The sequence below is a fragment of the Salmo trutta genome, chromosome 7, assembly GCF_901001165.1.
Source record: "Salmo trutta chromosome 7, fSalTru1.1, whole genome shotgun sequence".
Classification (NCBI taxonomy): Eukaryota; Metazoa; Chordata; class Actinopteri; order Salmoniformes; family Salmonidae; genus Salmo; species Salmo trutta.
Window position 1 is genome coordinate 23,114,833 of NC_042963.1, and position 15,753 is coordinate 23,130,585.

Below are 15,753 nucleotides of genomic sequence, written 5' to 3' on the forward strand. Positions count from 1 at the left end.
ACCGCTCAGTGAGACTGCTCTATCAAATCATAGACTTAATTATAATAACACAGAAATACGAGCCTTAGGTCAAATCATTGTCAAATCCGGAAACTATAATTTCGAAAAAACAAAATGTTTATTCTTTCAGTGAAATACGGAACCATTACGTATTTTATCGAACGGGTGGCATCCCTAAGTCTAAATATTGCTGTTACATTGCACAACCTTCAATGTTATGTCATAATTACGTAAAATTCTGCCAAATTAATTACTGTCTTTGTTAGGAAGAAATGGTCTTCACACAGTTCGCAACGAGCCAGGCGGCCAAAACTGCTGCATATACCCTGACTCTGCTTGCACAGAACGCAAGAGAAGTGACACAATTTCCCTAGTTAAAATAAATTCATGTTAGCAGGCAATATTAACTAAATATGCAGGTTTAAAAATATATACTTGTGTATTGATTTTAAGAAAAGGCATTGATGTTTATGGTTAGGTACACATTGGTAGAAACGACAGTGCTTTTTTCGCGAATGCGCTTGTTAAATCACCCGTTTGGCGAAATAGGCTGTGATTCAATGATAAATTAACAGGCACCGCATCGATTATATGCAATGCAGGACAAGCTAGATAAACTAGTAATATCATCAGCCATGTTTAGTTAACTAGTGATTGTTAAGATTGATTGTTTTTTATAAGATGAGTTTAATGCTAGCTAGCACCTTGCCGTGGCTCCTTGCGGCACTCGCATAACAGGTAGTCAGCCTGCCACGCAGTCTCCTCGTGGAGTGCAATGTAATCGGCGTCCAAAAATGGCAATTACCGATTGTTATGAAAACGGCCCTAATTAATCTGCCATTCCGATTAATCTGTCGACCTCTACACTGTGTGCACAATTATTAGGCAAGTCAGTATTTTGACCATATCATCATTATTATGCATATTTCCCAACTCCAAGCTGTATAAACTGGAATGCTTATTGGATTTAAGACACTCTAGTCAGTATAACTGTTCAGTGTATCAGGCTACACCAGACAGGGGGGACGACACTCTAGTCAGTATAACTGTTCAGTGTATATCAGGTGATGTGTATTTGTGTAATGAGGGAGGGTGTGGCCTAAGGAGATCAACACCCTATATCAAGGTGTGTATAATTATTAGGCAGCTTCTTTTCCTCAGGCAAAATGGGCCAAAAAAGAGATTTAATTGACTCTGAAAAGTCAAAAATTGTAAAAAGTATTTCAGAGGAATGCAGCACTCTTGAAATTGCTAAGATATTGGGGCGTGATCACAGAACCATCAAACATTTTGTTGCAAATAGTCAACAGGGTTGCAAGAACCGTGTTGAGAAAAAGACACAAATTAACTGCCAAAGATTTGAGAAGAATCAAATGTGAAGCTACCAGAAACCCATTATCCTCCAGTGCTGTCATATCCCAGAACTGCAATTTACCTGGAGTGCCCAGAAGTACAAGGTGTAGAGTGCTCAGAGACATGGCCAAGGTAAGGTAGGCTGAAACCCGACCACCACTGAACAAGACACATAAGTTGAAACGTCAAGACTGGGCCAAGAAATATCTGAAGACAGATTTTTCAAAGGTTTTATGGACTGATGAGATGAGTGACTCTTGACGGACCAGATGGATGGGCCCGTGGCTGGATCAGTAACGGGCACGGAGCTCCACTTCGACTCAGATGCCAGCAAGGTGGAGGTGGGGTACTGGTATGGGGTGGTATTATTAAAGATGAGCTAGTTGGACCTTTTCGGGTTGAAGATGGACTCAAACTCAACTCCCAAACCTACTGCCAGTTTTTAGAAGACACTTTCTTCAAGCAGTGGTAGAGGAAAAAGTCTGCATCTTTCAAGAAGACCATGATTTTTATGCAGGACAATGCTCCATCGCATGCATCGAAGTACTCCACTGCGTGGCTAGCCAGTAAAGGCCTTAAAGATGAAAGAATAATGACATGGCCCCCTTCCTCACCTGACCTAAACCCTATTGAGAACTTGTGGTCCCTTGTTAAACGGAGGATTTACGGTGAAGGAAAACAGTACACCTCTCTGACCAGTGTCTGGGAGGCTGTGGTTGCTGCTGCACAAAAAGTTGATCATCAACAGATCAAAAAACTGACAGACTCCATGGATGGAAGGCTTATGACTGTTATTGAAAAGAAGGGTGGCTATATTGGTCAGATTTTTTTTTGTTGAAATGTCAGAAATGTTTATTTATACATTTTGATTTGTTTGTTTATTATTCTCCCTTTTAACAGATGAAAATAAACAAGTGAGATGGGGAACTTTTCGTTTTTAATTTAGTTGCATAATAATTCTGCACACTAATAGTTGCCGAATAATTGTACACACATAGATATTCTCCAAAGAAAGCCAAAACCTCACTTTTACTTTCTTAAATATTCAGGTTTGAGGTTTATTAACATTTTGGATTGACCGAGAGCGCTGTAGTTGTACAATAATACAATTATTCCTCAAACATACAACTTGCCTAATAATTGTGCACACAGTGTAATATCCACAGTAAAACGAGTCCTATATCAACATAATCTGAATGGCCGCCCAGCAAGGAAGAAGCCATTGCTCTAAAACCGCCATAAAAAAGCAAGACTATGGTTTGCAATTGCACATGGGACAAAGATCGTACTTTTTGGAGAAATATCCTCTGGTCTGATGAAACATAAATAGAACTGTTTGGCCATAATGACTATCGTTATGTTTGGGGGGAAAAGGGGGAGGCTTGCAAGCCGAAGAACAGTATCCCAACCGTGAAGCACGGGGGTGGCATCATCATGTTGTGGGGCTGCTTTGCTGCAGGAGGGAGTGGTGCACTTCACAAAATAGATGGCATCAAGAGGCAGGAAAATTATGTGGATATACTGAAGCAACATCAAGACATCAGTCAGGAAGTTAAAGCTTGGTTGCAAATGGGTCTTCCAAATGGACAATGACCCCAAGCATACTTCCAAAGTTGTGGCAAAATGGCTTAAGGACAACAAAGTCAAGGTATTGGAGTGGCCATCACAAAGCCCTGACCTCAATCCCATACAATATTTGTGGGCAGAACTGAAAAAAGTGTGTGCGAGCATGGATCCTAAAAACCTGACTCAGTTACACTAGCTCTGTCAGGAGGAATGTGGAAGGCTACCGAAAACATTTGACCCAAGTTAAACAATTTTAAAGACAATACTACCAAATACTAATTGAGTGTATGTAAACTTCTGACCCACTGGGAATGTGATGAAAGAAATAAAAGCTGAAATAAATCACTCTACTATTATTCTGACACTTCACATTCTTAAAATAACGTGGTGATCCTAACTGATCTAAGACAGGGCATTTTTGCTTGGATTAAATGTCAGGAATTGTGAAAAACTGAGTTTAAATGTATTTGGCTTAGGTGTATGTAAACTTCCGACGTCAACTGTAGCTTTATAGTGTGTTGTTGGTCTTGGCTATTCTATGTTCTGGTTGGTAGCTCCCACTCAAGTGGCTAACGTTAGCACCATCATGAAAATGGGCATCTGGGAAGCCCTACAATATTACATTTTTCTAAGTAGTGAGAACACTTGGGAGCAGGCAATGTTGAAAAGTAATCTTCACATGTTGTACTTTTCTTAAAATGTTGGTAGTTTGTAAATTACAAACAAGCTGACAAGAAAATTGCATTTGAAAAAGGTGAAGTTTTTGCTGGGGAGAGGCTATACGTACACGCAGGATGCCCAAATGGATGACTTGTAGCTGAGAGTAGAATGTGCAGAGGAATGTATTCGGTTCAGTCAGTTGTCCAATAAGCCCTTCCCAGCTAACGTAGTTTATGCTGGCTAGCTGGCAACAGCATGGCGCTAGTTAAAACTTGTAAAAGTCAGTGATGTTATGTAGATGAACATGGGATAAATAATTTGCAGTATTGATCACCAATGTTCCCTTAACTGTGCACCACCACCGGGACTGCCACGAAGAAGAAATGCTGAGCAGAGACGAGATTACATTTCACTGAGTTCACCCCATTAGTTTTCACTATATAGATAAAGCTTTTTTCTGTGATCAAATCAACATTATATCATCCCCTTTTCAATTAAAGAAAACAAATCTAACTTTGCAAGATTGAGTCTGTGATTTTGTCGTAGCAGAGCCAGAGCGCAACGGAGTACAATTTTATTGGCAGGGTTAGCCCTTGAGCGGTCTTTCAATCACCCGCGAGTGAATGCACTTTTTTAGATCAGTTCAGAGCGTGTGCACATTTGTTCATATTCTTTTCTAGTTAGCGAGTTATTCGCCCAGTTATAGACAAGTATAGGTCAATAATGGGGAGTTATTGCTTCCTACAAGAGCACAAAACGTGTAGGCTACATTTCAAGTTGTCTTTGAAAAGCCAGTCAGGTAAAAAGCGTATGTCTTAATTAAAAGGGGCAGCAGGTAGATCGAATCCCGGAGCTGACAAGGTAAAAATCTTCGTTCTTCCCCCGAACAAGGCAGTTAACCCGCTGTTCCTAGGCCGTCATTGTAAATAAGAATTTGTTCTTAACTGACTTGCCTAGTTAAATAAAAGGTTAAATAAAATAAAAGAGGGACAGTCTTGCATTTTGTGACAGGCTTGACTTTACAAATAAGCCAATAAACAGAGGGGTAGCCTACATTGTCTAATTGTTTGTATGGTAATAATAATTAATTGTATATTGTTAGTGGTTTCTTGCATCATACAACAATACAATTTACAGTTACCTATTTGGCCCATGGCATTACAGACCAAGTCAAAATTCATGAATTCATGGCAAGCCCTTTCATATAACATAAAAACATTTTTAAAAGTCTCATGTAATGTAGGCCTGCATTGAACACCACATTGGCTACTGTAGGCTATATCATAGAAATCAAAAGCTATTTCCATGTAAAAATGTTTTGTTGGTAGGCCTACATTATGCTCAAATAACCACAATAGCATATTGGCTACGGTCTAAAATTATAAGGGTGTTCACTATAAACGCACACCGGAAGTTGCACAAAATTCTTACAATGTTCAAGTTTCTGCTCACAAGACCAACAATTTGCTCAGGGCCCCCAACATTTAAAGGGAACATTGGTGGTCACAATCTCCAATTTGTTCCATCCCACTTGATTTTATTTTGTATTAGGATAGCAGCCTACATGAGAAATAACCTGTAATATTGATACCATCTGGATCTCGTGATAGTCTTCACTGCTCAATGGGGATGTACAATATTATGTTTCAAATTCTCGCTGAAGTTTCTAGCTAAATTGGATATTGTGGCTAGAAACTTCTGCGAGAATTTGAAACGTAATATTGTACATCCCCATTGAGTAGTGAAGACTATCACGTGACATCCAGATGGTACCAATATTACAAGTTATTCCTCATCAGGACGACTGACTGAACCGAATCCGTTAGTCTACACTCAACTCTCGCTGCACGGAAAACATCATGAATTTGGTCACCAGGCATGTCTGTATAGCCTCTTTCAGAGTGGTGAGGAGGATCTCCACGGACCCTTCATGTCGGGGGAAGTAATTTAGCCATCTGTAGAGTTTTCTGTCAATTATCTTAATTCTAGCATTACACATTATACTAATTATGTCCGATTTAATCAACAAATACGATCGTCAGTTTAAAAAAGGTTAAGGGTACAAGACTGTGTACATATCTGGCTATGTTGGCAGAAATCACTACATATCCCATCAAACCAAGCGGGGAGAGAGTACCCATTGTTACTGTTCCAAGACCAGTCAGAAGCAGTGCTTGACGGGCAGGAGCTCATCAGAGCGGAGTACCGGTGTTGTGCCGAAAAGCTCCCCCCTGCCAGAATTCTCCCATTCTTCGCATAAACGCGCACACACACAATTCTTCATTGCTGTGACTTGCTTGCTAGTTAACAATTCTGATCACGTTAGGCTGCGTTTCAATGTATTTTTTTTATGTCGGTTTGATCGTGGGGGAGGCACTAGTAATGTCTGCAGTTTTCGGGTTTGGCTATTTGTTTCAAATGTATTAGTCTAAATAAATCTCTGCCAAAATTCGTCATCTCTCCCATGTCTTATTCGACTAGTAGTTGTTCTGTAATGTTTATTGCTTGCCTACATTTTACTCCCTCCTATGTTTAATATAACACACATACATTAATAATGAATTTTGGTTGCCTATCCTTGTGTGAAGTTTGTGCTATAGAAAGCATTTGACTCTGATGTGTGCCACAGAAAGTATTTGACTAGCCACAAAATGTAAAAAAAATTAGGGGGGGGGGGGGATTTCGGCAAGGCCATTTTCTTGCCTGACGAAATTCTTCCCCTTTTCTATCCTGGGACTGCAAGGCCTGGCACACTTCAGAATCATTTTGGTAGCTCATGTTGACCAGTAGTGTGTGCCACGGGAAGTATTTGACTCCAGCCACAAAATTAAGGAAATTAGAAGGGGGGACGACGACAACGATTTAAGCAGGCAAGAAAATGGCCTTGCCGAAATCACCCCCCAATTTACTTAATTTTCTGACAGGGGGGTGCTTTTCGGCCCAACACCGGCACCTAAAATGTTCTACTGCTTGAGCTCTTGTTCCTCTTATAGAATATTAGCTCAAAAGTATTGTGACGCTCCTGCACCTAAATGTCAACCTACTGGCACTCAACATGAGTACCGGCCCCTATTTCAATCCAAGTCAGATGCGTCCAGCAAATCATATGCCGATGACGCCGGTGGATCTCTAAACCGAACTTGGATGCGCGTTTAGTAGTGCAATGATATCCTTCGCCACCTTCATGAATATGCATAGTCATCTCGAGACAACTACAATAATGTGATTTTTCTCAAAGTTGCCGGCATGTCATTTATACTACTTATCAGTACACTCGTAACAACTGAAGCATTACAAAACTTCTATTCGATCAAATAAACCTCACGTAGAAAAAAATTATAATTGTTGACCAAATTTAACACTCATTGACCTCCATACAAAAACTCCTTGTTTTGTGGGCGAAACAACGTTACCTGCTGGAGGGAAACCGAGTTGTCTCGCGCATCACTGCGCATATGCAGGCTGTCAAAGGCACTCCGACAAAGTTGTTTTTGACAAATGAAAACGTGTCAGTTTGGCACTTTTACGAGGTCGGAGTAATAACAAATTCAACTAGACATTGGCCTGATATTCATTAATATATTGGCTCAAATCTAGGTAGTGCCTTTAGATTTCGATAAAATTAAACTTTGGAATAATATTTCACTTCTCAAACCGTGGCCTGTTTCGCAAGCGTACTCAGAAGTCTCGCGATGTTGCGCCTCTGGGTTTAGAAACTGTGGTGGAACTTCCAAAATAAACCATCGCCCACCGGAGGCGGAGCTGAAACACAGCCAGGGATTCCTCCCTCCTCCACCCGAGGAGTTACAGCAGCGATTGTATGACAACCGTGCCCGTGTACAGATTACTAGACATTGACCAGTACGCACATTTTAATTCGTTCTGAATTGGGTTTTGGCATGCTTCTGCTGAATACAGTCAAACAGGCGCCTCAAATGGATTCGCCTATGTGACTTATTCAGACTCAGAAATAGAAGCACAGCTAACAATTTCGACCGACGTAGGCACCAGATCTATAATGTTGTCAAACACATAAAAATCCATATGGTTATTGCTAGAGCGGAAACATTTTAAGCATGTAGCCAACATTAAGCTAACCAGCTAGGACAGAGCAAGGATTTCTTCAAGTTTTATAGGATTGATGGCAGACTAGTCTCGGTCTCCCTCGATATAGCTAGCAGATTGTAACTGGAGCGTCACATTAGCCCTGCAAAATCCCAAATGCTATAGGCTGCGCTGGCTGGTTCGATATGGCCCCTATTACTTTTCTACCGAAAATGAACAGGAACGATTGTGAAATGCTGCGTTCTAAAGCAATACGGGAAACATAGCAAACTATATTATTTCCCCGGTTGCAGCAGCTTTGTTGTGCGTAGATTTGGCACTCGCAGCGAGGACAATGGTTGAAACATGATATACAAGACTACAACAATGTAGATAATTTCAGATATCAATAGCAGATTTCGTTTGAAACATGCAAGTCAGTTGCCCTCAACATTCAATGCCAAAGTCAAATAGGAACTATGAAACATTTTGTAAGCGTCATTACAATTGAAGTTATAGGCAATTCCGTGTCAAAAGCAGTTGTAAATGTAAAGGAAATGCCTCCGTTTGAGCGTCTTGATTCAATTCTTTGTTTACTGTGATACTCGAAGTAAAATGTCCTATTCACCACAATAACTCCCTCCCCCTGCCGATCCATTTGCAAACTGTAGCCTATACATCGAGGTCTGCAAGATACTACATAGTATTTTTACTTATCGGGTAGTGTAAATATATAACCTCATTTACATCTATATAACCTCATTTACATTTAATTTGTGCTCATTCAGCAACAGAAACGCATGCTTGGGGGAAATGTGGCTTGCAACCATGTCCTTATTTTGGCCGTTCCTTTGACATTATCGCGTAAACACCAATACATTTGCAAGAACAAGATTCATAGCCTATATACCCTTAACCTTCCTAATCCTTATGAATGTCATATGGTACGAAATATGAAAGCAGCAACATTTATGTTTGCTTTACCAGCTGTTACATACCTAGGAAAAATGATCTTCTCACTCCGGATTCGTGTTTGTAACAAAATAGTTGGAAACGCCCCCCTCCCTCCCCTCTTGCATTGGCGTACACTTCTTCTTACGTCATTTAAGTTTAAATATTACCCGCCAAACTTACCTATAGGCCTACTTTTTTATGCTGGTCTAGTCTAAGAAATGTAATAGTTTCAAACAAATAAGGATTTGGTATGAACTTTGAGTCATATTGTTTTAAATTGTAGATATGTTATTGTCAGATTCATAAGCTATGGCAGAAAACTGTCACCTGGTGACAAAGTAAACAGCAAAAGAGGAAGACCTTGACGGTTGCAATGTTACCAATCTTTATTAAATAATAGCCTTTGGGAGCAGCTAAAGTGAGCAGAAATGTCTTTAATGCATCTTATACAATATAATTAAAAATGGTACATAATGTAATAATAAATATCGATTCTCGATTAGGCTACCCTCCCTTCACTTTCAGGTGGATGCCACCAGGTTTCCTCCAAATTAAGAGCATCTTGATTCAAGCAAGCCTAAATTGTAACCATGGAGTCAAGATGAGGCATGACACTTAAAGAAAAAGAAAAGCCTCTGCTACTTTAACTTCTGGGATATCTTTGATATCTTAAATGCATGCAGACTACTGAGAAGTGACACTTGGCCATAGGCTACTGCTGGGTTGGAGCAAAAAACAAAACCTGTGAGTTGAGTCTGTGCAGTAAATGCAAATGTATTCACATTTGTCCAACAATACTAAAATTGAAGTAAGATGTAAGGATAGTATGAAGGCTCATTAGGGACGACAACTTCCCTGTGGTGATAATATTAGGGCATCCTATCATTGATGTCCAAACCACTACTATTGGACACAAACTAAAAAAAGTCAACAGCAGATAACTCAGTTTTAGCAAGAGCAAGTAACGATTATCACAGGGGAGATGGAATACTAAATTGGAGTTGAAAAGATCTTAGCTCCCCCTTCTGGAATTTATGGAGCTTTTGGCCACCTCAGAAAGCTGCAAAACAATCCTGGAGCCAAGACTAGAGCCTTTTATAGATGCTAAGAAATGTAATCAAGTCACAAAAAAATTATTAAAGCCAAATTAATAATTTTCTTCAAGCTTAGATTTCAGAAATATGATTAGTCTAGACAAACCAGATTAAAATATGACAAAAGCACACAATCAATTGGGAATCACCATTTAATATGCTGAATACACTGTTTGTCTTTGAAAGGTTATTGGACATATCCCAATCGCCTTCGATTGGAAAATATAATACTTGACAAAAAAAAAAAAAAAGACAAAAAAAAAGGGTAATAAGAAAGAACCATTTCAAATGCACATGTGTAGACAAATGTTGGCTTTTCATACAGCATAGTTTGATTCAGTTGTCCTCAATCATACTAATAACAAGTAATGTTACAACTGAGAATATAATTTAAAGTAGATACTTTTAAAGTCTGAATACTTGTAAGAAAAAGTTGAATACAATAGAAAAATAATATTGGTCACACTTTGTGACCGTCATTGAAAGTAATAAATCTAAAATGATTAAGAGTGCACGAGGATGGCGGACTAAAATGAGGCTCCACTTCAAGCAAATTCAATATGAATTCAGTTGCAAAGAACACATTTCATCCAACTATAAGATATCATGTAATGATGCACAGGCACTGTACAGCAATGGGAACGGTAATATTCTACGTGTAATCATGACAAGATGTCAGGTACAGATGGATTATATTCGGAAAGTATTCAGACCCCTTCACTTTTTCCACATTATGTTACAGCCTTATTCTAAATTTGATTAGATGGGGGGGTGATTTAAACACCATAGTGACAAAGCAAAAACAGGTTTAGCCATTTTTGCTAATTTATCAGAAAGTAAAATCACATTTACTTCAGTTCTCAGACCCTTTACTCAATACTTTGTTAAAGCACCATTGGCAGCGATTACAGCAGTCTTCTTGGGTATGACACTACAAGATTGACACACCTGTATTTGGGGAGTTTCTACCATTATTTTCTGCAGATCCTCTCAAGCTCTGTCAGGTTGGATGAGGCGTGTCGCTGCACAGCTATTTCCAGGTCTCTCCAGAGATTTTCGATCAGGTCAAGTCCAGGCTCTTTCTAGGCCACTCAAGGACATTGAGTGTCCCGAAGCCACTCCTGCATTGTCTTGGGGTCTTTGTCCTGTTGGAAGGTAAACCTTAGCCCCAGTCTGAGGTCCCGAACACTCTGGAGCAGGTTTTCATCAAGGATCTTTTGTACTTTGCTCCATTCATCTTTCCCTTGATCCTGACTAGTCTCCTTTTACTGAGGAGTGGCTTCCATCTGCCCACTACCATAAAGGCCTGCTTGGTAAAGTTCTGCAGAGATGGAATGTTCTCCCATCTCCACAGAAGAACACTGGAGCTCTTGTCAGTGACCATAAGGTTCTTGGTCACCTCCTGACCAAGGCCCTTCTCCCTGGATTGCTCAGTTTGGCCGGGCAGCCAGCTCTAGGAAGAGTCTTCGTGGTTCCAAACTTCTTCCATTTAAGAATGATGAGGCCACTATGTTCTTGGGGAACTTCAATGCTGCAGAAATGTTTTGGTACCCTTCCCTAGATCTGTGCCTCGACACAATCCTGTCTCAGAGCTCTACAGACAATTCCTTTGACCTCATGGCTTGGTTTTTGCTCTGACATGCACTGTCAACTGTGGGACCTTAGACAAGTGTGTGCCTTTCCAAATCATGTCCAACCAAGTTGTAGAAACATCAAGGATGATCAATGGAAATATGATGCACCTGAGCTCAATTTCAAGTCTCAAAGCAGTGTTTGAATACTTATGTAAATAAGGTATTTTTTACATTTTTTATACATTTGTAAAAGTGGTCTAAAAATCCTGTTTTTGCCTTGTCATAATGGGGTATTGTGTGTAGATTGAGGATTTAATTTTGTTTTTATACATTTCAGAATAAAGCTGTAACAAAATGTGGAAACAGTTAAGGGGTCTGAATACTTTCTGAAGGTCAAAAGTTCAATCAACAGTAATCAAGTTATATTGTACCCAGTGCCTTCAGAGAGTTTACACCCCTTTACCTTTTTCCACATTTTGTCATTACAGCCTAAAAAAAAAAAACTGATTAAATTAAGATTTGTGTCACTGATCTACACACAAATGTAAAAGTGGAATTTGGGTTGTGAAAACATTTAGAAATTAAAACATTAAAGCTGAAATGTCTTGAGTCAATAAGTATTTAACCCCTTTGTTGTGGCAAGCCTAAAATAAGTTCAGAAGTAAAAATGTGCTACAAATCGCATAATAAGTTGCATGGAATCATTCCGTGTTCAATAGTGGTTAACATTAGTTTTGAACGAGTACCCCATACATACAGATAAAGTGTAAGGTCCTTCAATTGAATAGTGAATTTCAAGCACAAAGACCAGGCAGGTTTTTCAATGTTTTGCAAAGGGCACTGATTGGTAGATGTGCAAAACATGTAAAAAGCAGACCCTGAATATCCTTCTGAGCATGGTGAAGTTATTAATTAGGCTTTGGATGGTGCATCAATACACCCAATCAAAGATACAGGCGTCCTTCCTAATTCAATTGCTGGAGAGGAAGGAAAATGCTCAGGGATTTGACCATGAGGCCAAAGGTGGTGTTAAAACAGAATTTAATGGTTGTAATATAAGAACGGAGGATGGAACAACATTGTAGTTACTCCACAATGAAGACACATTTCAGTTGAATGCATTCAGTTGTACAACTGACTAGGTATCCCCCTTTCCCTTTTCCAATACTAATCTAAATGACAGTGAAAAGGAAGCCCGTACAGGACACACAAATTCCAAAACATGCACCTTGTTTGCAACAAGGCACTTAAAGTAATGTGGCAAAGAAATGTACTTTTTTCCTGAATACAAAACTTTGTGTTTAGGGCAAATCCAACACATCAATGAGTACCACTTCATATTTTCAATCATGGTGGTGGCTGCATCATGTTATGGGTATGCTTGTCATTGGCAAGGACTAGGGAGTTTAAGCTAAAAAGAAACAATAAGAATAAGCAGATGAAAAATCCTAGAGAAAAACCTGGTTCACTCTGCTTTCCAACAGACACTGGTAGACAAATTCACCTTTCAGCAGGACAATTACCTAAAACATCTACACTGGAGTTGCTTACCAAGATTGTAAAATCCAGGTGTGCAAAGCTCTTAGGCTTACACACACACCCCACCCCCCCCCCCCCCCAAAAGATGCTTCTACAAAGTATTGACTCAGGGGTGTGAATACTCATGTAAAATTAGATTTCTGCATTTAATTTTCAATAAATGTAAAAAAAATAAAACTATTCACTTTGTCATTATGAGGTATTGTGTGTAGATGGGTGAGAGAAAAAAAATCTATTTAATTCAGGCTGTAACAAAATGTGGAATAAGTAAGTAAGTGTGAATACTTTCTGAAGGCACTGTATATCACATGTCTACAATCTCCTATAATTGTAATTTCACCTTAAATGCACTTTACCAACACAAGAACTGTAATCTCTAAAAGCAAAGTGCTTCAACATGGCTGTGTATAAAAGTCTATTGCACTTTACTGAGGTGAGGTCTAAGACTGGTGTCTCAAAGCGGAAGCAGGGTTATGGCCTTCCTACACTAGGTCCATCGCAGCATAGGCGGCTCAGACGTACATGACACAACTGAAGCAAACGGAACAACTACTGAGTGAAAGCAGCGGCGACCAAACATTTAATGTCACGATCACTACAAGATTTTCACAAGGAACGTTTGAACAGCCAATGTGAATGACTTACAATAACAGAATGAAGGCAGATGGTTCATGTGTTGTCAGGAGGCCAGCTCTTAATTATTCGATCTGCAGGAAATGCATTGAGATAGCAACTTTATCAGCTACTCACAAAAACATTAATATGTGTAGTATTACTTTAAGTTGAACTTAAGGTCATCTATGCATTTTAACTCTCAATGGTTGAGGCTTGGATTGGGGGTAGGGTAAGATGAGAAGTCCGCATGCATCTCAGGGGCATCTTTTACATGTAGCCATTCGATTCAATGGCCCAGGAGAAGTTGGTGGGGGGGGGGGGGGGGGGGGGTCGGTCGTCCCAGGAGGGATTCAACGCTTGTATGCCAAGTATAGTTGTATCGCTAAGGTCACAACAACAATATCAAGAGGCAAAAGACCATGAAAAAAATATATTATTATTACTTTCTTCTCCAATACCATTCTTCTTTGCTTTCACAGGTAGAGGATGGAGAGAGAGGGAGAGAGCAAGAGAAAAGGCCTTCTCAAAGGTCACTGAACTGGTCACAGATGTGGTAGGTTCTTAAAAAGGATGTTGAACGCAAAGTTCATGTCATCGGTTACTGCTAAGTATCTGGATCACACAAGACACCAAAGCAAATGATGTGTGCACTATGTCACAACACTAAACGACAGACTCGTATAGACACAGATAACGGCCACATAATGATTCAAAACCTTCCTCAGACACAAAACTGACAACATTTGTTGCCAGGTTGCTGTGTCTTGTATGTTATTATGTCTTACTATCTATCTAACATTTTTCATCACAACTGTGGCTCTGTAAGAAGTGGCAGAGTCAGAAGGAGGAATGAGTTGGTCTTAAAGGCCTCTTAAAAAGGGAAGAAGTGATGGCATTCGCTAGAAGTGGGCATGCTGATTGGCTACAAAGTGTCCCCTGGATTCACAGATTGGCTGCGAGAAGGGTCACTGATAGGCTAAGACAACACCCAGGGCATCACAGATTGGCTATGAGAACTACAAGGCGACCACCAGGCATCACTGATTGGCTGAGAGCAAGCCCTGTCTTTGAGCGTGCTCCAGGATGGCGTTGTGGCAGAAGTAGTACTGGTCTGGGGTCTGGATGGTGAAGGCCCTCTGCGTTCTCATCCGCCGCACCGTCTGACACACGTTGAGCGTCCCCACATCCTGCAGCTGGGACAGACAGATGTCCAGGGCACAGAAGGTACCTGGGGAGAGGAGAGGGAAGGCAGGAGACATCATTATCAACAAATATGTTGTGGGGAAAATGCAGGAATAACATTAGTTCACTATGGCCTCCATACATTATAGCCAAAGTGATGGCCTTAGAAATAGAATCCCTATTAGAGAAATTGAGGTGACACCTATGACTGTCCATAGAGATTCTAAGTCATTCTGTGCTTTACACCGATCTTACCACAGGGCTTATTTTTGGCAGGAAAGAAGATAATTAAGTTCGATGATATCATGTTTTATGTGTCTATTTGGGACTGAAGGACTAGAATTAGTCTATGCGTGTCAGACTCTAGGAGTGGTGGTCGTCACAATAATAGTAATAATTCACCTGTTCTGCCAATGCCAGCACTGCAGTGAACCACCATGGGGGGTCCCAAGGGGTGGCCCGTCCACTGAGGCTCCATGGCCTTCACTGACCGCCTCTGCTGCCTCTTGACGGCCCCCAGAAAGTCAATGAGCGTCACAGCCGAGGTGGGGACGCCGTAGTCGGGCCAGCTCAGGTACTGGAAGTGGGTCACCTGCCTCTGCTCACAATTCTGGTAGACAGACACACACAGCCCATGAGATGTAGTGAGGGAAAAAATTATTTGATCCCCTGCTGATTTTGTACGTTTGCCCACTGACAAAGAAATGATCAGTCTATAATTTTAAATGGTAGGTTTATTTGAACAGTGAGAGACAGAATAACAAAATCCAGAAAAACGCATGTCAAAAATGTTGTAAATTGATTTGCATTTTAATGGAGGGAAATAAGTATTTGACCCCCTCTCAATCAGAAAGATTTCTGGCTCCCAGGTGTCTTTTATACAGGTAACGAGCTGAGATTAATTGTGTGCTCCTAAAGGGAGTGCTCCTAATCTCAGCTTGTTACCTGTATAAAAGACACCTGTCCACAGAAGCAATCAATCAGATTCCAAACTCTCCACCATGGCCAAGACCAAAGAGCTCTCCAAGGATGTCAGGGACAAGATTGTAGACCTACACAAGGCTGGAATGGGCTACAAGACCATCGCCAAGCAGCTTGGTGAGAAGGTGACAACAGTTGGTGTGATTATTCGCAAATGGAAGAAACACAAAAGAACTGTCAATCTCCCTCGG

At 40.4% G+C, this 15,753-nt stretch overlaps 2 protein-coding genes across 4 annotated transcripts in view; both read right to left on the reverse strand.

Moving 5' to 3' along the window:
• Nucleotides 1-8,673, reverse strand: part of sin3aa (SIN3 transcription regulator family member Aa) — a 30,367-nt gene extending 21,694 nt beyond the window's left edge. For 2 of the 3 annotated variants that reach the window (XM_029758450.1, XM_029758449.1), the window contains exon 1: nucleotides 6,993-7,413. In XM_029758450.1, the coding sequence (XP_029614310.1) occupies nucleotides 6,993-7,024 (32 nt within the window). In that variant the 5' untranslated portion in view covers nucleotides 7,025-7,413. Of the gene's footprint in view, nucleotides 1-6,992; nucleotides 7,414-8,621 lie in introns of those variants that run through there. The other variant, XM_029758453.1, reaches the window with a different exon arrangement.
• A 4,664-nt stretch (nucleotides 8,674-13,337) lies between these two features.
• ptpn9a (protein tyrosine phosphatase non-receptor type 9a) overlaps nucleotides 13,338-15,753 on the reverse strand; it is a 43,450-nt gene continuing 41,034 nt past the window's right edge. The window contains exons 12-13 of the mRNA XM_029758454.1: nucleotides 14,984-15,191; nucleotides 13,338-14,627 (exon numbers count right to left, since the gene is read on the reverse strand). Of these exons, the coding sequence (XP_029614314.1) occupies nucleotides 14,437-14,627; nucleotides 14,984-15,191 (399 nt within the window). The 3' untranslated portion in view covers nucleotides 13,338-14,436. The remainder of the gene's footprint in view (nucleotides 14,628-14,983; nucleotides 15,192-15,753) is intronic.